Raw genomic sequence first — 20,832 nt, forward strand, 5'->3', positions numbered from 1 at the left:
GTTACATTGATATCTGAAAATATCTGTGCACAAAATGATGTACTTTATATAACAATAGTTATCAACGTGGTCAGTTTTCTGAAGATGGTATACAACAGATAGGAAGCAACAGAAGTTTTGTTCAATGCACATCATCTCATTTGACCAGTTTTAGTGTTCTGGTAGATACAACAGGACAAAATGTAAGTTATAGTATGTTGATCCAATTCAATTCAATGATTCAACGTTGTACTGTTTTGCAAGTATAATCTATTTATGCTGCATGTAGGCTGAGTCTAAAGCACTCTCTATTGTTAGTTATGTTGGATGTGGAATATCTATTGTGTGTTTGACATTCACTGTAATAGTGCTGATTGTGTTACAGTAAGTGTGTTCACACCCATTGAATACAAGAGGCATATTATTTTATGTTTATGCAGTAAGCAAATCTTCCATAAAGTACCAGATTTTAATCACTTGAATCTTTCTATTGCATTGTTGATGGGTCTAATAATTTTTGTCAGTGGAATTGAGACAGCTACTGATAATAGGGTAACAGATTTTGAAGTATTTCATTGTAAATACATATCACTTGCTTTTCTTTTAGGCTGGCTGTCTCATCATAGCCATCTTGCTTCATTATTTTTTCATGGCTGCATTCAGCTGGATGTTGTGTGAAGGAATAATGCTATTCATTTGGTTGAACTTTGTTTTGTACAGTGGAATTTTCAAAACCAGGAAATTTTTCATGCTACTTGGTTGGGGTAAGTAGCAACAAATATTATTGTATTGTTTACTAGCATAATGTACAGGTTTACCTCTTCCCATTGTTATTATATCTTCTGCTGTATCACATGAACAATATGGGAGTAATGATAGGTGAGAAAATATGTTGTATAATTAAAATAAATCATAATTTTAGGTGTTGGATATCTGAAGAGAAAGGTGCTATTTGGGCATTTATTTCTCCAATGCTTTTGATCATATTAGTAAGATAACTAGGTTACAATTAACTAGTCCAGAGATTATTTTATAGATCAATGCATTTTGTTTAATTGCATCGCTATATCGGATTTACTCCAGCAAAAGTAATTCAGTGAAAGCCGCAAAGACCTCCAACATTGAAATTGCAAAGTAAGAAATGAATTAATGTATAAACACCTCAGTATATTGGATTTGAAACTGAAGTGTTGTGAACTATATTTGGCACGATTGTTGTTTGTAATTGCATTTTGAGAGTTGAAAGAAGATGGTGAGTATGATCAGTGCACAATTGAAAAGAACTTGTGAAGTTGTGAGCCTACATAATAGATGAACATAAGTACTCATAAGTGGGTGCATTAATGGTGATTGATATTGTACTTGAAGACAAATGTGACTGGATTTGACAAAATCCACCTTTCAGGTGGTGGTCAAATGGTTAATGGGCACCCTCATTGTTAGAAATCTTGTAGTAATTATTTAAAACCACATTATGCAATCTGTTACACCACAAGTACATATGATTAGTTACTGCATGGGCATAATTAAAGCTAACTGTCTCAAAGAAAATCTTGAGTGAATGGACAGCCAATAAAGACATGTCCTTCATAGAGGTATACATATCAGCAGCAAACATCCATGGCTGGCTGCATCTCCCGATGGTCTTGCAGATGATCCAACGGCAGAGGTCCAATTTTGAGTATCTGTGAGCCCTCCTTGCACTCAAATCACTCCAGACTGAAGAAGAATGAGAGCAGCCAGCTCTCCATAGTCTGGTACCACTTGACCCTTATGCAAAGGGTTGAATTCCACCAGCCTGGGCTTTTCCAGCTCACTTGATGCCCTTCTACCAAAGCAATGGCATCAAATCTCCACTTAAGGCCTTTACTGTGTCTGAGAAAAGCTGCTGCAGAGAGGAGACTTTCCAGCTTTGGAGAAATGACAGAGTGAAATATCATTGTACTGTATATTAGGCCAGCAATCTAATTATGATAAATATATGAGTTGATTTTGTGTGCATGTATGGAATCCTACTTATCAGGAGCTAAAAGGGGGCTAGTTGTGGCCCAAAAGCTAGTTGTAAATGACTTTTGGCTAGTTGTAATGGGATTAGGCTAGTTACAAAACTTAGACACAAAAGTAGCCAGCTGTACCACAGAAGAGTATAAAACTTTACTACAGGGATTGGACTAAAAGTACCTCCTCAAGATCCAATTTTGAGATAGTCACTTTCAAAAATTTTCCATTTTGTGGTTTACTCTTTAATTGAAAATTGCCTTACAATCCAACTAGTTTTAATTTTATTTCTAGCAGTACAGCATAAAATAAAATTGCCTTAACTCTGATAAAACAAGGCTTGCATGTAAATACAGTGTGTATTGTACATAGTTCTTATTTTTAAATTTGTCTCTTCAGTTTGCTAATTGCTTCCAAATCTCAATTATTTCACTACAATTGTTTCCAGATTCAATCTTGGCACACTTACATACATTTAAAACATTTCCTGGGAGAATATACCCCAGACCCCAGTTTAGTCAGTCATAAATCTTCCTCTTTGTCAGACAAGCCCTCTCTTTACTTTAAGTGTTTGGACAATCATAGAAATATACAGCACAAATCAAACACTATGTGTATCCCCAGTTAGGGCTAGTTGTAAAAATAGTTTTTTTAGCCACTGCTACTTATAAGTATATGTCAGATTTGGTCACAGATATTATCATTCAGTACAGTAGTACTGTACTGTATTTTTATTAGAGATCATGAAGTTATGGGCTTTCTTTCTCTTCAAAATCACCCTAAAACACCCTCATTTTTCCTTTAAAACAGCTTGCCAGTATTGGTTAAGCATAACCAAGCCCAAAAGTGCCATCAGCAAATCTTTCCAACAAGTTTATGTGAGATTTCTAACTGACTAACTAACTGATGCCTATAGCCAAGCATAACTCAACATTGCACTAGGCTACAGGCTAGATTTTTTCACTGTTCATCCCAGCCTATTTGTCAACCACAGTACGCATCACAGACTTACCTTTGTCCTTCTTTGTGTCCCAGTTATTATCACTACCAAAGCAAGGTGTCAGTTAGAGGTAGTTTGATATGGCTTCCGTGTGGCTGTGTTGGTAGATGTTACATTTATCACCCATATTTTCTGCAGTGATTGCAGGGACACTTATCGTACTGTTCTTCATTTGCATTGCTGTGTAATGCAAAACATAGCTGAAGACAGTGTAATGGCCACTGCACTTTCCAGTAATTGATGCTGGGGTATGCATTTAGATGCAAATTTATTTTATGCTATGCTGTTTTCTTTCTTTTTATGCAGTATGTGTGGGTTTGTTAGTCATAACTACTGTATGTTATAAACACATGCAGAAGGAAAATTACAAACGTTTAGGTGGATTAGGAATCAAAGCATATAAAAGTAGTGAAACAAGAGAAGTTGCCTATACCTGCAGGTTAAACTGCTGGACATTTACTTAATGCCTAATTCAGTCATAGTTTATAGACTGAAGTATACGGATTAAATGTCTATTAGTATATTCTGCAAGAATAGGTAAGCTCTCTTGTTTCACTACGTTTTGGCCTCACTGCTTTTGATCCCTAATCTAATTTCTAATTTTCCTTCTACAGTACTTGCATAACTTAAACCTACTAAGCATTTTGATTTGTTATATAATTTTTTTACTATGCTATACCATTATTGTAGCATGTACAGTATGCAGCACATTCAGTTATGTACACTGTGTTTTACAGTATTTGTACGTCATTGAGTGATTCAAAGATAATCATTGACCTAAACTTTTATGTACTATAATTTTTGTAATAGCATTATTGCAGAGTGCATGCAATACATTCAGGTACTGTATATATGTATATATTTGTGCATTATTGAGTGTTTCATATTTGGAGTTTTCTAATAGAGTACTGGTCAAGGCAGCTGTGTTAATACTTCCACTACTTGGACTAACTTGGCTTTTTGGATTATTGGCTGTGAATGAAGACACTGAAGTGTTTGCATGGATATTTACAATACTGAATACACTACAGGTAACAGTTATTCTATAATTTTATAATTATATGCAAGTATAAAATACTTTATACATTTAGGGTGTATTTATCATGTTGTTCTATGTAATCAGAAATGAAGAGGTAAGCACCAGTATAGCTGTCATTAGCAGAATCTATTTTAAGAATAGCTGTTATGTTAAGAATTTTTTGCATATTATTGTCACACACAAGATGGCTAGACCACATTCAATGCAACTACTATAACAGTAGCTAGAACAGTGGGTGTAATAATGACTGTTTATTAGACATAACTTTTTGTTGCGTACTCTCCCTTGCTCAAGAACATGCATGTATATTATGTTTAACATTTCTTTCTCTTACTACAGTACAATAGTGCAGATCATGGAGTTTTGTGCTTTTCACAAAATATATTGACCAAAAACCAGCCTCGCAATACTTTCATGGGGCCTTGGTAATGTTGCTTAGGTATAGTATAGCCAAGCTCAAAAGTGCCTTCAGTATAACTAGAAATGATTCCAATACATTGCTTCAGATTTTTAATATTTTGGTGGTGAAATTTTCTACTGCCTGAATGACTGACTGACTTACTAATTCCTTCAGACAAGTGTAACTCAATAATGGTTAAGGCTACAGGCTTGATTTTTTCACTGCTAGATATTACTTCAGCTCAACAGGTTCCCTTTGTCATACCACAGTACATACAATGAATGCATCATGGACTTACCTTTGTTCTCCTTTGTGTCCCAATTTCTCTTTGCTGACTGCAAAAGTTGTCAATTCACAGTAGCGCATAATAAAGGGGGTATCCAGGATATTTCAAGGGGGGTTTGAATTGGTAGCAGGTGTCTGGGACACAGTCTCCCGCCACTAACAGATTTTGAACATTAAATGCTTCAAATCTATGGATAATACAAACTATCAATATATAATCAGTATATGCTTAGTTGCTTAGCTCCCTTTAAATCCTGGTTATAATATGGCTGCTCAGGAGTATTGTAGTGATCCAAATAGCTACATCCAATTCTCCATGCAGTTAAAAACTCAAAATTTAAAGCTAGTCTTGCATTAACATTATTCTTTATTGAAACTATACCTGCAATCTATTATGAATAAGTGCTTTTTGACTGCTATATCAGAATACATCTGACTGCTCTATTCAAGTATCTTGATCTTTATTAACATTTTTCTTGTATAGTTAATTATACTCTTGTTCTCCCTAAAACCTTTAAAGCAAGCCTATTACATGCACTGTAGCCCTGCTCTATTCCAATCTTTCTGTATAATTTTGTGCAGCCAAACTGATGGTTTTACTTTGGTGTTCTTGCTGCAAGCCCACAAGTTCAAATTTCAAAGGGGGTCCCAGGAAACTCCCATAAATACACCCTTGTAATAACTTCCTTACATTTGAAATGGGAATCTTCTGTATTTTCCATAGTGAGTGGATTAATTGCAAAGGTTCTTCTCGAACTGTTCTTCATTTGTAACAATGTGTAACTAGTAAAAAAATTGTTCACTAAGCAAAAAAATTGTTCACTTTTCGATTAAAGCACCAAACTTGGCACAACATTTACTTGGTTCATACTATTTCATATTAGATATGGTGCCATTAAAATTACCAGCCATCTCATGCTTAAAGAACCTGACAAATAAAACAAATAGAAAATGTATTGGGAAGCCATAAAAGTACTCTATAGTTTTAATAATTGTGACCGGGCCTGCGATAATAGGGCATGTGGGCACATGATTTTTGCCTACTTTTTCAAACTTCCATAACTCATAACTCTTTGTACCATTATGCTATGGCAATGTAATTTTCAGCTGTTAGTAAGTATTTAATTGGCTTTATCGATGCAAGTTACAGAATTCAACTATTCTGTTTCAGTACTGAGATATGACCTGTAGAATTATGGGGTGTAGTTTGTGCCCACATGCCCTATTTTCGCAGGCCCGGTCACAATTATATAGTCTGTTCGCTTTCACCTGAGCCCTGGTTTCTTGTTAATAACTCTTGTTACATGGGTCAGCTTCCCAAACATTTAGTAGCGCTGTGAAGCCCTTTAAATGCCGGAACTGCTAATCAAAAAGCGCTTTGATATGGGTAAGAACAAGCAAGTTATGAGGCTTTAAAAATAGCCCATACATTTAGTATGGATGATTCAGGCGCACAAACATGTTTACAACATGAAAACATGCTTGTTCCAGTACAAAACCATTGGGAGTGAACACATGTTCACCTATTTGATATTACTATATTTGGTGGGGCTCAGGTGAACGCGTACCAACTATAATGGAACTTGGGAACTGCGTAGACAAGCGAGGGTTATTCTATAACTGACCAAGGGAGGTATCCATCCAGGTCATTAGCTTGCAATGTTAAGAAGCACAGAGGGTCAAGATATATGAAGCCGTAGGTATGCAATATAATATTTTTATTGGATTGTGTATACCTTTTATACTGAAATATTGGCTCCATTAGAAGTGTTTTTAATAAAAGCTTATTATACCATATTTGAAAGCTTTTCTGATTAGAGGTGTACCGATAATCGGATCGGCTACAATATCGGCCACCGATATGGCATTTTTTACCAATATCGGTATCGGTACAGAACAGCAGGAGGACCAATATCGCTACCGATATTTATACAGTAGCAATAGTTTGTACACAAACGTATTATGCACTGGTTTTCTACGTTATCCATGTGGCTCTGGCTTATTGTTTACTCTGCAACAAGTGCTACGCTACGAGAAGCCATATAATTACATGCAATTCTAGTGTTTGTTGCTGGAAAGCTTATCACAGTCTTTAGTTATAGAGTACCTTTGTAATAAAAGAAGGATCACAGGATAACCAAGGAAACTTGCTGTACCAGCTTTCTCACAAGCCATTAGAATGCAGAGTAATGCAGAAATATCCGTTTAAGGCTTCATGGGAGTATACATAAAAATGTTTGTAGGTGCCTAATTGTCTGGATTGCACAATAGAAATCCAAACTGTATACCACCACAGGCAATGAATACATGCACATGTTGTTGTAGGGTAGGTAAATGTACACTTTCGTTTGCTTAAAGTATTAATGCAAATATCGGATTGACTATCGGTTATCGGCTTCTTTTGGTTGCATCAATATCGGATATCGGTACATGCCAAAAACCCATATCGGTACACCTCTATTTCTGATTCGAATGTACTTGTATGGTTTCTTGACCAGCTAGAAATGGGTTTATAACCTAGTTTAAAGTTTCCAACCATGCCCTAAGGTAATGATTGTGATGTGGCACCATATCTCAAAAGATTAAGTATAGCTTCCTCAACTTCCACAGAAAATTTGGTGCTTCTATCACAAAGTGAATGATTTCATCAAAATTTGTTGCTTAGCTACTCTACTAAATGGGCGGAACATCTGCAACTGAATGCAAACTACAAAGGATGATGGCCACTTCAATTGCAGTAATTGATAGTTGGGACACAATTCAGATGAAAACATTCAGTCTAATGCCATTCTTTGTATTGGTATGGTATGAACTGGTTCACCAGTCATGATTAATATGTTACAAAAAAGTTAACAACAAGTAAAAAGAATGAATTTTAACTTTGATTAAGGATCATAAAAATAGAAAGTGGTAAAACAATGGAGGTCACTTACACGAAGTAGACATTTAATCTATACAAAAACAGCCAAACTGTGAAAAAAGGGTGCGGCCTCCAAAAAATCCAGGGTGAAAAAAGATGTGAAATCAAATGTGACGGCCAAGAAATGGCTGTGATGGTAGGTTAATGGCAAAAATTTTAATAACAACAATTCAGGTTAATTTGGTGCCAAATCCTAGAAGAAGGCAACACAAATTCACCTGAATTGTCGTTATTAAAAGTTTTGCCATTAACCTACCGTCACAGCCATTTCTTGGCCGCCACCTTTGATTTCACATCTTTTTTCACCCTTGCTTTTTTGGAGGCCACACCCTTTTTTTGCAGCTAGGCTGTTTTTGTATAGATATCACTTCTTTTTGTATTTGTATACTCCAAAGCTATTCTGTGGCCAGCTTTGTAGTTCTTTTACTTGTCTTTTTCTGTGGAAAGGAGAAGACATCAAGACCTGAATTCAATGGATACTTTATTATAATGATGCATTTTTTTTACAAAAATTAATACTGTATGAAAGTTATCACATGTACTCTCTCCTACAGGTAAACAACTTTGTAGCAGAAATCTCCACAAGGTAACTTGTTTGTAGCTGAAGTCTACAGGGTGACTTGTTTATTACTGAACTCTACAGGGTGACTTGTTTGTAGCATGAACTCTCTATAGGGTGACTTGTTTGTAGTTGAACTCTCTACAGGGTGACATATTTGTAACTGAACTCTCTACAGAGTGATTTATTTGTAGCTATTGTCTACATGGTGACTTGTTTATTGCTGAACTCTCGTCAGGGTAACTTGTTTGTAATTAAACTCTCTACAGGTGACTTGTTTGTAACTAAACTCTCTACAGGGTGATTTTTTTTGTTGTAGTTGAACTCTCTACAGGGTGACTTGATTGTAGTTGAACTCTCTTTTGGGTTAGCTGAACTATCTACATGGTGAATAGATTGTAGTTGAACGTTCTAATAGAAAAATTTATTATGAAGTTGAATGTTCTATTAGGGTGACTGCACTATTAGAGTATATCTCGATCGCGCACTTGGTACACATAGTTGACTTTCTTAGTGGTTTTTTAATCTGATTCCTTATAAGCTTGTTCTAAAACAATTAATCTACCTATGTACCTATTTTCAGCTGATTCCATAAACTAGTTTGCCTGGTAGGCGTGATAAGTAATGTATATATATATCAAGACACACGGTAGTGTGTCGTGAGGCCCATGAAGCCGGCGTGCCACCCGTGAGTATATTAACAGGAAGAAAGAAAACGCAATTTTCACACCTATGTAGCTCTGCGATCCCTTATCCGATTGGAACCAAATTTGCTAGAGAGGTGCCGGCCAGCTAGGGGAGTCTACACACCAAATGTGAAGAAAATCGCTCCAGCCATTTCCGAGATACGAGCGAACAAAATTTGTGGGGTCCTGTATTTGTGGGGTCCTGTAATTCTTCCCGTATTTTAGTGTCACGTTTAGTGGAAACTTTTGATGTTTTAATGCCATTTCCCGGGGAGGATTGTTCCCTCGCTTTCTTCGAAGGTATGTCTGTTTCTGTGTTGCAAAACTCCTCTCAAACTGACCTTCAAGCCATTTTAGATGATTCACTTTTTAAACAGCTTGTAAGCAGTTCCACCATTCGTGATCAAGCACGTCTGCGTGCTTTATCACATTTTTCTGGCACCAGCAGTGGTTGGCTTAAAGCACTTCCACAGCCTGCTTTGGGTCTAGCTATTATGCCCCAGGCGGGCTCTGCTAATTAAACAATATAATAATAATAATAATAAATTCCTCCTCACGATTTTACTATAGCTTTACGTTTGTGGCTTGGCATTCCTTTGTTCCCTTCTTTACCACTCTGTACTTGTCTATCTGTCATTGACCAGTTTGGTGATCATCTGCTGGGGTGCTCTCATGGTCCCTTGAGGATCCAGCGTCATAATGCTTTAGTGTCTGTTGTACACCATGCCTTGCTCCAAGATCACCCTGGTGTTCTTAGGGAGCAAGGCATTCCATCTGACCGATCTCGTCCTGGCGACATATACCACCCTGACTTTCATCTTGGTTGTCCTGCCTATTTTGATCTCTCCGTCAGGAGTACCACTCAGTCTGCTGTCATATCTTCTGCTTCTTCTCAGGCTGGGGTGGCCGCTGCTGTTGGTGAGATAGCTAAGGACAACCAATACCAGGACATTGTGAATGATAATGGAGGAGATTTTATCCCTCTTGTATGTGAGACCTTTGGTGTTTGGTCACCATATGCCCTATCAATTTTAGGATCCATAGCTGACAGAACAACTGTTAGAAACAGTTTACCTCGAAAGTTTGCTAGGCGCCAACTTCTCCAGCAACTGTCTGTGACTTTGTACAATGCAAAAATGATACTCCGCCAGTATTCGCTTACTGCTGAGGACGAATTTCCTGACTTTGACATTGGTTAAGTTAAGTACGTATAGGTAGTAATAAGTATATAGTTAGGTAATAAGTAGTAGTATGTTGTAGTTTTCAGTATGTACGTGTGTTATGATCAGCGAACAAAATTTCGTTTTAATTTCTTCGTTTTCTTCTTCATTTCGCACACTTCGCAAAATCCGCCATAAAACACGAATGCGTGCTCGGATTGGGCTAAAATTTGGCACACTTAAAGGGCTCATTAAGGCGGATCTCTGTACCAACATTGGTAGGAATCCGATGAACATTCACGGAGTTATGACCGCTTATTTGCGTAAAATAAGATCGAAGGTCTGTCACTCCTACAGGGTAAACTCCTTTGAGGAATCAGTTAAAAATGATATGTAGATGGAGCAACCATCGTAGGAGTGCCTTTTTGTGGTTTGAAAGGGATCGGGATAAAGACCATGGAGATATGACACAAAACTCGACCTGTGCCTTTTGTGTATGCCTTCCTTTTTGGTAAACTGTGTCAAAATTACGCGATCGATTTTTATAAATAAAAAAACTATTAGTTTTCGTGTCTACCAGGCAAACCGCTTAGAGCAACGAGCTGAAAATCAGTATGTAGCTGGAATAATCATCATAGAAAGTCCTTGCAGTAGTACAGAAGAATTGGATCACAAACCATTGAGTTATGATTTGAAAGACAACTACGTGTAACAAATGCGAGATAGAGATACTCTAATAGAACAGTCACCCTAATAAAGCATTCAGCTGCATTTATAATTTACTCAATTATATTACATTGCAAGTTATTCTGTGGGGAATTCAGCTACAAACAAGTCACCCTGTAGTCAGATCAGCCAGAAGAAGGTACCTAATAGAGAGTTCAGCTACAAAGAAACCATCATGTAGAGAGTTCAGCTCAAACAAATTGCCCTGTAGAGAGATCAGCTAGAAGAAGTTACCTTGTAGAGAGTTCAGTTACAAAGAAACAATCATGCAAAGAATTCAGCTGCAAACATATCACCCAGTAGAAAGTTCCGCTATGAACAAATCACACTGTAGAGAGTTCAGTTAGAAACAAGTCATCTTGTAGAGAGATCAGCTAGAAGAAGTCACCTTGTAGAGAGTTCAGCTAATAAGAAACCACCATGTAAGAGAGTTCAGCTGCAAACAAATCACCTGTAGAGAGTTCAGCTAGGAACAAGTCACCCTGTACAGAGATCAGCTAGAAACAATTCACCGTGAAGAGAATTCAGCTACAAACAAATCACCCTGTAGAAAGATCAGCTAGAAGAAGTTACCTTGTAGAGAGTTCAGCTACAAACAAATCACCCTGTAGAGAGTTCAGCTAGAAGAAGTTACATTGTAGAGAGTTCAGCTACAAAGAAACTACCATGTAGAGAGTTCAGCTAGAAACAAGTCACCCTGTAGAGAGTTCAGCTAGAAGAAGTTACATTGTAGATAGTTCAGCTACAAAGAAACTACCATGTAGAGAGTTCAGCTGCAAACAAATCACCCTGTAGAAAATTCAGCTACAAACAAACCACCCTGTAGAGAGTTCAGCTACAAACAACTCATCCGGTAGAGAGATCAGCTAGAAGGATAACCTTGTAGAGAGGTCAGCTACAAAGAAATCACCCTGCTTCATCTATTCTACTTCCTGTGGTAAAGAAAAAATGATAGGTTTAAAAAAGCCCTAAAGCCGGCCATAGGCCAGCTTTGGGGTATACAAATACAAAAAGAAGTGAAATGTAATCAAAAACAGCCAAGCTGTAAAAAAAGAGTGCAGCCCTCAGAAAGGCTATGGTGAAAAAAGATGTGAAATCCAAGGTGGCGGCCAAGAAATGGCTGTGATGGTAGGTTAATGGTAAAAATTTTAATAATGACAATTCAGGTGAATTTTGTGCCAAGACCAAGCAGCACCAAATTCACCTGAACTGTCGTTATTAAAATATTTACATAAAACTCGAATGCGTACTCGGATAGGGCTGAAATTTGGCATACTTGAAGGGCTCATTAAGGCGGATCTCAGTACCAACGTTGGTAGGAATCCGATGAACATACACGGAGTTATGACCGATTATGTGCGTAAAATAAGGTTGAAGGTCTGTCACGCCTACAGTACAGGGTAAACCCCGGAGAAATGAGTTGAAAATTGATATGTAGATGGAGTAACCATCGTAGGAATGCCTTTTTGTGGTTTGAAAGGAATTGAGATAAAGACCATGGAGATATGACACAAAACCCAACCTGTGTCAAAATTACGCGATCAATTTTTATGAATAAAAAAACTATTAGTTTTCACATCTACCAGGCAAACCGCTCAGTATGTAGCTGGAATAATCATCATAGAAAGTCCTTGCAGTAGTACAGAAGAATCGGATTACAAACCACTGAGTTATGATTCGAAAGGCAACTACGTGTAGCAAATGCGAGATCGAGATACTCTAATAGAACAGTCACCCTAATAGAACATTCAGCTACGTTTATAACTTACTCCATTATAGAATTATATTACATTGCAAGATACTCTGTACGGAATTCAGCTACAAACAGTTAATCTGATAGACAATTCAGCTACACGCAAGTCACCCTGTAGAGAGTTCATCTAGAAACAAGTCAATAAATAAATAAATAAATAAAGTCACTCTGTATCAGCTAGAAGAAGTCACCTTGTAGAGAGTTGAGCTACAAAGAAACCATCATGTAGAGAGTTCAGCTGCAAACAAATCACCCTGTAGAGAACTCAGCTACAAGCAAACATGCCCTGTGAAAAGATCAGCTAGAAGTTGTGACCTTGTAGAGAGTTCAGCTACAGAGAAACGACCTGTAGAGAATTCAGCCGCAAACAAATCACCCAGTCGAAAGTTCAGCTATGAACAGATTACCCTGTTGAGAGTTCAGTTAGAAACAAGTTATCCTGTAGAGAGATCAGCTAGAAGTATCACCTTGTAGAGAGTTCAGCTACAAACAAATCACCTGTAGAGAGTTCAGCTACAAACAAATCAATCTGTAGAGAGATTAGCTAGAAGAAGTCACCTTGTAGAGAGTTCAGCTATAAAGAAACCACCATGTAGAGAGTTCAGCTGCAAACAAATCACCTGTAGAGAGTTCAGCTAGAAACAAGTCACCCTGTAGAGAGATCAGCTAGAAACAAGTCACCCTGTAGAGAGTTCAGCTAGAAGAAGTCACATTGTAGAGAGTTCAGCTACAAAGAAACTACCATGTAGAGAACTCAGCTGCAAACAAATCACCCTGTAGAGAACTCAGCTACAAACAAATTTCCCTGTAGAAAGATCAGCTAGAAGAAGTTACCTTGTAGGGAGTTCAGCTACAAACAGATCACCCTGTAGAGAGTTCAGCTACAAACAAATCACCCTGTAGAGAGTTCAATTACAAAGAAACCACCATGTAGATAGTTCAGCTGCAAAAAAAAACAATCACTCTGTAGAGGGTTCAGCTAGAAGAAGTCACCTTGTAGAGAGTTCAACTGCAAATAAATCACCCTGTAGAGAATTCAGCTACAAACAAATCACCCTGTAGAAAGATCAGCTAGAAGAAGTTACCTTGTAGAGAGTTCAGCTACAAAGAAACCACCATGTAGAGAGTTCAGCTGCAAACAAATCACCTGTAGAGAGTTCAGCTAGAAACAAGTTACCCTGTAGAGAGATCAACTAGAAACAAGTCACCCTGTAGAGAGTTCAGCTAGAAGAAGTCACATTGTAGAGAGTTCAGCTACAAAGAAACTACCATGTAGAGAGTTCAGCTGCAAACAAACACCCTGTAGAGAACTCAGCTACAAACAAATAGCCCTGTAGAAAGATCAGCTAGAAGAAGTTACCTTGTACAGAGTTCAGCTACAAACAAATCACCCTGTAGAGAGTTCAGCTACAAAGAAATCATCATGTAGAGAGTTCAGTTGCAAACAAATCATCCTGTAGAGAGTTCAGCTATGAAAAGATCACCCTGTAGAGATTTCAGCTAGAAGAAGTCACCTTTTAAAGAGTTCAGCTACAAAGCAACCACCATGTAGAGAGTTCAGCTGCAAAAAAAAATCAATCACTCTGTAGAGAGTTCAGCTACAAACAAATCACCCTGTAGAGAGTTCAGCTAGAAACAAATCACCCTGAAGAGAGATCAGCTAGAAACAAGTCACCCTGTAGAGAGTTCACACAGCAAAACTCATGTATTGATACTAAAAAATACTGACTGATACTAACTCTGTATTTATTGAATTTTACTCAGTATCACTCTGTCTTGGAACAATTTTTTTCAAGTAAAGCTTAGCAAGAAACAAAACTAGATTACTAGTCATAGTAGTAGACTATTAGTGTACAAATTTTGACAGAATTTGAATAATGGTCCCAAGATGGTCCCAAGATGGTCCCAAGACGGAGCAATACTGAATAAAATACGGAGTTAGTATCAGTCAGTATTATTTAGTATCCATACATGAGTTTTGCTGTGTCAGCTAGAAGAAGTTACCTTGTAGAGAGTTCAGCTACAAAGTAACCACCATGTAGAGAGTTCAGCTGCAAACAAATCACCTGTAGAGAGTTCAGCTAGAAACAATTCACCCTGTAGAGAGATCAGCTAGAAACAAGTCACCCTGTAGAGAGTTCAGCTAGAAGAAGTCACATTGTAGAGAGTTCAGCTACAAAGAAACTACCATGTAGAGAGTTCAGCTGCAAACAACCACCCTGTAGAGAACTCAGCTACAAACAAATCGCCCTGTAGAAAGATCAGCTAGAAGAAGTTACCTTGTAGGGATTTCAGCTAACAACAAATCACCCTGTAGAGAGTTCAGCTACAAAGAAATCATCATGTAGAGAGTTCAGCTGCAAACAAATCATCCTGTACAGGGGCGTAGCAAAGCAAAAAACTATAGGGGGGCCACTGCTGGTAAGTAAAGCAGTGGTGAAGGAGAATGCAGCTATACTTGTGGGTACATGTATAGTGCGCGAAGCGCACTCAGAGCATGCTCTCCTTCTAGGGGGGTCTGGGGGCAAGCCCCCCCCCCCCAGGAAATTTTTGAAAAATAGGAGCTATGAGGTTGAATCTGGAGGCAATTTTAGCCAATAATCATAATCACAGTTATGCTAGATAAGTAATCTTATAGCAACCTTGTATACCACGTTAATTATGTGATAGAATGATGACATCACAAAACACAATTAATAAAGCTTTTAAGGGGCTGTTACTTGAATTAATTTCATGTTGTTAAATATACCCCCAGAAATACACATAGATAGGATAGCTAGTTATAAATTACTTATATGGTTGAATTAATGAATTAACATCTCCCCCCTGAGTAGCTATTAGCTACATTCTGTGTTAGTTCGCAGATCCGTAGTTGTCTGGAAAGTGCAGGGGGAAGTGGGACTGCTCTGATTCAGCTTCTTCCATCACAGGTTCGTTATTATGGATAGAGCCAGGGCTAGAACAATACTACCTCTGCTAGAACCGCTTGGGAACCACTAGAAGCTCCTTCACTAACAACTGGACTCATTGAAATAGGTCTACCACGACTACGAATTAATTCTGACAAAGTTTTCTGACAGTGAGACTGAGATATAAGTTAACTCTCTGCAGCTGCACAGTTCTTTAATTATTTTCTAACACGAATCACACGTGAGGTGTAGCTTATTATCACAGCATTTTAAGCGCCTCTAATATTATTTCAAATAAACTAGGACCAACATTTCACTCGGTGAGGAAGGAACATAGCTTATCAACATCCAAGTAGGCCAATGATCTATAATTATTACGTGTCACATGGTGCATTATTGTAAAAATGATTCCTGCTGCAAACTGGAGGGGCCCTGGCCTGTTATATCTATCCATGGCCACAGACTAGGGGGGCCCTGGCCCCTGTGCTACCCCCTGTTCCTATGCCCATGCTGTAGAGAGTTCAGCTATGAAAAGATCACCCTGTAGAGAGTTCAGCTAGAAGAAGTCACCTTTTAGAGAGTTCAGCTACAAAGAAACCACCATGTAGAGAGTTCAGCTGAAAACAAATCACCCTGCAGAGAATTCATCAGCTACAAACATATCGCCCTGTAGAGAGACCAGCTAGAAACAAGTCACCCTGTAGACAGATCAGCTAGAAGAAGTTACCTTGTAAAGAGTTCAGCTGCAAACAAATCTTCCTGTAGAGAATTCAACTACAAACAGATAACCCTGCAGAGAGTTCAGCTAGAGTCAAGTCACCCTGTAGAGAGAATCCTGTAAAGAGTTCATCTACGTACAAGCAGATCACCCTGTAGAGAGTTCAGCTACATTTCAAGCCACCCAGTAGAGAGATCAGCTGCAAATTATCATGTGGGGATTAATTGACATGCAATAAAATATGCAAGAGTTCATAATATAAAAAAAGAGGAGAGTGTCCTACTTCAGTATAGCCTGTATAAATGCATATCTCAAAGTAATACAGTAAAACTTTTATTACTTTAGGATATCATGTCAACACATAAAGTGTTAAGGAGTGTTGACACTGTCATCAGTAGGCTGCTTATTGAAGCCATAACAGTCATTGAAACTTAATGCTGAGTACATGCCTGACCAACTAGCACATTGAAAATGACTATAGGTATTACATCATAACTTTGAGATTCGCGTTTGTACAGGCTATACTGCAGTAGGACACTCTCCTCTCTTTTTATATTATGAACTCTTGATATATGCATTATATATATATATAATTTGTACATTTACTGATAAAATCAGAATGAGTTAAATTATTTATAAAATCTGCATCATCTTTTTCTTTTTCCTGTGGTAAAGAAAAATATATACATTAAAAAGCCCCAAAGCTGGCCATAGGCCGGCTTTGGGGTATACAAATACAAAAAGAAGTGAAATCTATTCGAAAACAGCCAAGCTGTAAAAAAAGAGTGCGGCCCTGAGAAAGGCTATGGTGAAAAAAGATGTGAAATCCAAGGTGGCGGCCAAGAAATGGCTGTGATGGTAGGTTAATGGTAAAAATTTTAATAACAACAATTCAGGTGAATTTGGTGCCGCTTGGTCTTGGCACAAAATTCACCTGAATTGTCGTTATTAAAATTTTTACCATTAACCTACCATCACAGCCATTTCTTGGCCGCCAACTTGGATTTCACATCTTTTTTCACCATAGCCTTTTCAAGGGCCGCACTCCTTTTTTTACAGCTTGGCTGTTTTGGATTAAATTTCACTTCTTTTTGTATTTGTATACCCCAAATAGGACTTTTTAACCTGTCATTTTTTCTTTACTACAGGAAGAAGAAAAGATGAAGAAGGGTGATTTCTTTGTAACTGACCTCTCTGCAAGGTGATCCTTCTAGCTGATCTCTCTACCGGATGACTTGTTTGTAGCTGAACTCTCTACAGGGTGATTTGTTTGTAGCTGAACTCTCTACAAGGTAATTTCTTCTAGCTGATCTTTCTACAGGGTGATTTGTTTGTAGCTGAATTCTCTACAGGGCGATATGTTTGCAGCTAAACTGCTGAACTCTCTACAATGTAACTTCTTCTAGCTGAACTCTCTACGGGTGGCTTGTTTCTAACTGAACTCTCTACAGGGTGATTTGTTTGTAGCTGAACTCTCTACAAGGTAACTTCTTCTAGCTGATCTTTCTACAGGATGATTTGTTTGTAGCTGAATTCTCTACAGGGCAATTTGTTTGCAGCTGAACTCTCTACATGGTAGTTTCTTTGTAGATGAACTCTCTACAATGTGACTTCTTCTAGCTGAACTCTCTACAGGGTGACTTGTTTCTAGCTGATCTCTCTACAGTGTAACTTGTTTCTAGCTGAACTCTCTACAGGGTGATTTGTTTGTAACTGAATTCTCTACAAGGTAACTTCTTCTAGCTGATCTTTCTACAGGGTGATTTGTTTGTCTCTACAGGGCAATTTGTTTGCAGCTGAACTCTCTACATTGTAGTTTCTTTGTAGCTGAACTCTCTACAATGTAACTTCTTCTAGCTGAACTCTCTACAGGGTGACTTGTTTGTAGCTGAACTCTCTACATGGTAGTTTCTTTGTAGCTGAACTCTCTACAATGTAACTTCTTCTAGCTGATCTCTCTACAGGGTGACTTGTTTCTAGCTGAACTCTCTACAGGGTGATTTGTTTGTAGTTGAACTCTCTACAAGGTAACTTCTTCTAGCTGATCTTTCTACAGGGTGATTTGTTTGTAGCTGAATTCTCTACAGGGCGATTTGTTTGCAGCTGAACTCTCTACATGGTAGTTTCTTTGTACCTGAACTCTCTACAATGTAACTTCTTCTAGCTGAACTCTCTACAGGGTGACTTGTTTTCTAGCTGATCTCTGTACAGGGTGACTTGTTTCTAGCTGAACTCTCTACAGGTGATTTGTTTGCATCTGAACTCTCTTACATGGTGGTTTCTTTGTAGCTGAACTCTCTACAAAGTGACTTCTTCTAGCTGATCTATCTACAGGATGACTTGTTTCTAACTGAACTCTCTACAGTGTTATCTGTTCATAGCGGAACTTTCTACTGGGTGATTTGTTTGCAGCTAAACTCTTTGCATGATTGTTTCTTTGTAACTGAACTCTCTACAAGGTAACTTCTTCTAGCTGATCTCTCTACAGGATGACTTGTTTCTAACTGAACTCTCTACAGTGTGATCTGTTCATAGCGGAACTTTCTACTGGGTGATTTGTTTGCAGCTAAACTCTTTGCATGATTGTTTCTTTGTAACTGAACTCTCTACAAGGTAACTTCTTCTAGCTAATCTCTCTACAGGGCAATTTGTTTGTAGCTGAATTCTCTACAGGGTGATTTATTTGAGCTGAATTCTCTACATGATGGCTTCTTTGTAGCTGAACTCTCTATTAGGTACCTTCTTCTAGCTGATCTGACTACAGGATGGCTTGTTTGTAGCTGAATTCCCTACAGAATAACTTGCAATGTAATATAACTGTGTAAATTATACATGCAGCTGAATGCTTTATTAGGGTGACTGTTCTATTAGAGTATCTCGATCTCGCATTTGCTGCACGTAGTTGCCTTTCGAATCATAACTCAGTGATTTGTAATCCGATTCTTCTGTACTACTGCAAGAACTTTCTATGATGATCATTCCAGCTACATACTGATCTAATCAAAAACAGCCAAGCTGTAAAAAAAGATGCGGCCCCCAAAATGGCCATGGTGAGAAAACGATGTGAAATCCAAGGTGGCGGCCAAGAAATGGCTGTGATGGTAGGTTAATGGTTAAATTTTAATAACGACAATTCAGGTGAATTTGGTGCCAAGACCAAGTGGCACAAAATTCACCTGAATTGTCGTTATTAAAATGTAACCATTAACCTACCATCACAGCCATTTCTTGGCCGCCACCTTGGATTTCACATCTTTTTCTCACCATAGCCTTTTTGGGGGCTGCACCTTTTTTTACAGCTTGGCTGTTTTTGATTAGATATCACTTCTTTTTGTATTTGTATACTGCAAAGCCTGCCTATGGCTGGCTTTGGGGCTTTTTTAACCCATGTGTTTTTTTCTTTACCAACAGGAAGAAGAAAAGAACTTAAAGAAGATTTGTAATACTTCAATTATTTTTGATTTTATTAGTAATTATACAAATTATATACATATATTTATTACATGCCCATTATTCCCCACAGGATATTTTTTTTGCAGCTGATCTCTCTACAGGGTGACTTGAAATGTAGCTGAACTATATACAGGATGGTTTCTTTGTAGCTGAACTCTCTACAAGGTGACCTCTTCTAGCTGGTCTATCTACAGGGTGATTTGTTTGCAGCTAAACTCTCTACATGGTGGTTTCTTTGTGGCTGAACTCTCTACATGATGGTTTCTTTGTAGCTGAACTCTCTATAAGGTGACTTCGTCTAGCTGAACTTTCTACAAGGTGATTTTTTTTGTAGCTGAACTCTCTACAGGGTGATTTGTTTGCAGCTGAACTATCTACAAGGTAACTTCTTCTAGCTGATCTCTCTACAGGGTGATTTGTTTGCAACTGAACTCTCTACATGATGGTTTCTTTGTAGCTGAACTCTCTACAAGGTGACTTCTTCTAGCTGATCCCTCTACAGGGGGATTTATTTGTAGCTGAACTCTCTACAAGGTGACCTCTTCTAGCTGATTTCTCTACAGGGTGATTTGTTTCTAGCCGAACTCTCTACAGGTGTTTTTTTTGCAGCTAAACACTCTACATGGTGGTTTCTTTGTAGCTGAACTCTGTACATGATGGTTTCTTTTTAGCTAAACTCTTTACAAGGTGACTTCTTCTAGCTGATCTTTCTACTGGGTGATTTGTTTGCAGCTGAACTCTCTGCATGGTGGTTTCTTTGTTGCTGAGCTCTCTACAAGGTGAATTCTTTTATGTGATCTCTCTACAGGGTAATTTGTTTGTAACTGAACTCTGTACAAGGTGCGTTTTTGTGGGTGATCTCACTGCATGTTGATTTGTTTGTAGCTGAACTCACTAAAGGGTGATTTGCTTGTAGCTGAACTCCTTGCATTGTGTCTAGTTTCTAGCTGATCTCTCTACAGGGTGATTTGTTTGTAGCTGATCTCTCTACAAGTTGATTTGTGTGTAGCTGATCTCTCTGCAGGTTGATTAATTTGTAGCCGATCTCTCTACAGTGTAGTTTGTTTGTAGCTGAACTGTCTATAAGGTGATTTGTTTGTAGCCGATCTCTCTGCAGGTTGATTTGTTTTAGCTGAACTCTACAGGGTGATTTACTTGTAGCTGAACTCCTTACATTGTGTCTAGTTTCTAGCTGATCTCTCTACAGGGTGATTTGTTTGTAGCTGATCTCTCTACAAGTTGATTTT

The 20,832-nt window shown here is 38.1% G+C and overlaps 1 protein-coding gene across 1 annotated transcript in view; it reads left to right on the forward strand.

Moving 5' to 3' along the window:
* The window catches only part of LOC136253723 (adhesion G protein-coupled receptor L2-like), a 65,555-nt gene that overhangs the window by 23,721 nt on the left and 21,002 nt on the right, over positions 1 to 20,832 (forward strand). Inside the window, exons 17-25 of the mRNA XM_066046381.1 lie at positions 59 to 182; positions 269 to 363; positions 420 to 531; positions 587 to 743; positions 792 to 858; positions 902 to 968; positions 1,016 to 1,113; positions 3,882 to 4,008; positions 4,069 to 4,110. Coding sequence (XP_065902453.1) covers positions 59 to 182; positions 269 to 363; positions 420 to 531; positions 587 to 743; positions 792 to 858; positions 902 to 968; positions 1,016 to 1,113; positions 3,882 to 4,008; positions 4,069 to 4,110 — 889 coding nt within the window. The remainder of the gene's footprint in view (positions 1 to 58; positions 183 to 268; positions 364 to 419; positions 532 to 586; positions 744 to 791; positions 859 to 901; positions 969 to 1,015; positions 1,114 to 3,881; positions 4,009 to 4,068; positions 4,111 to 20,832) is intronic.

The sequence above is a fragment of the Dysidea avara genome, chromosome 4 (genome assembly GCF_963678975.1).
Source record: "Dysidea avara chromosome 4, odDysAvar1.4, whole genome shotgun sequence".
Lineage (NCBI taxonomy): Eukaryota > Metazoa > Porifera > Demospongiae > Dictyoceratida > Dysideidae > Dysidea > Dysidea avara.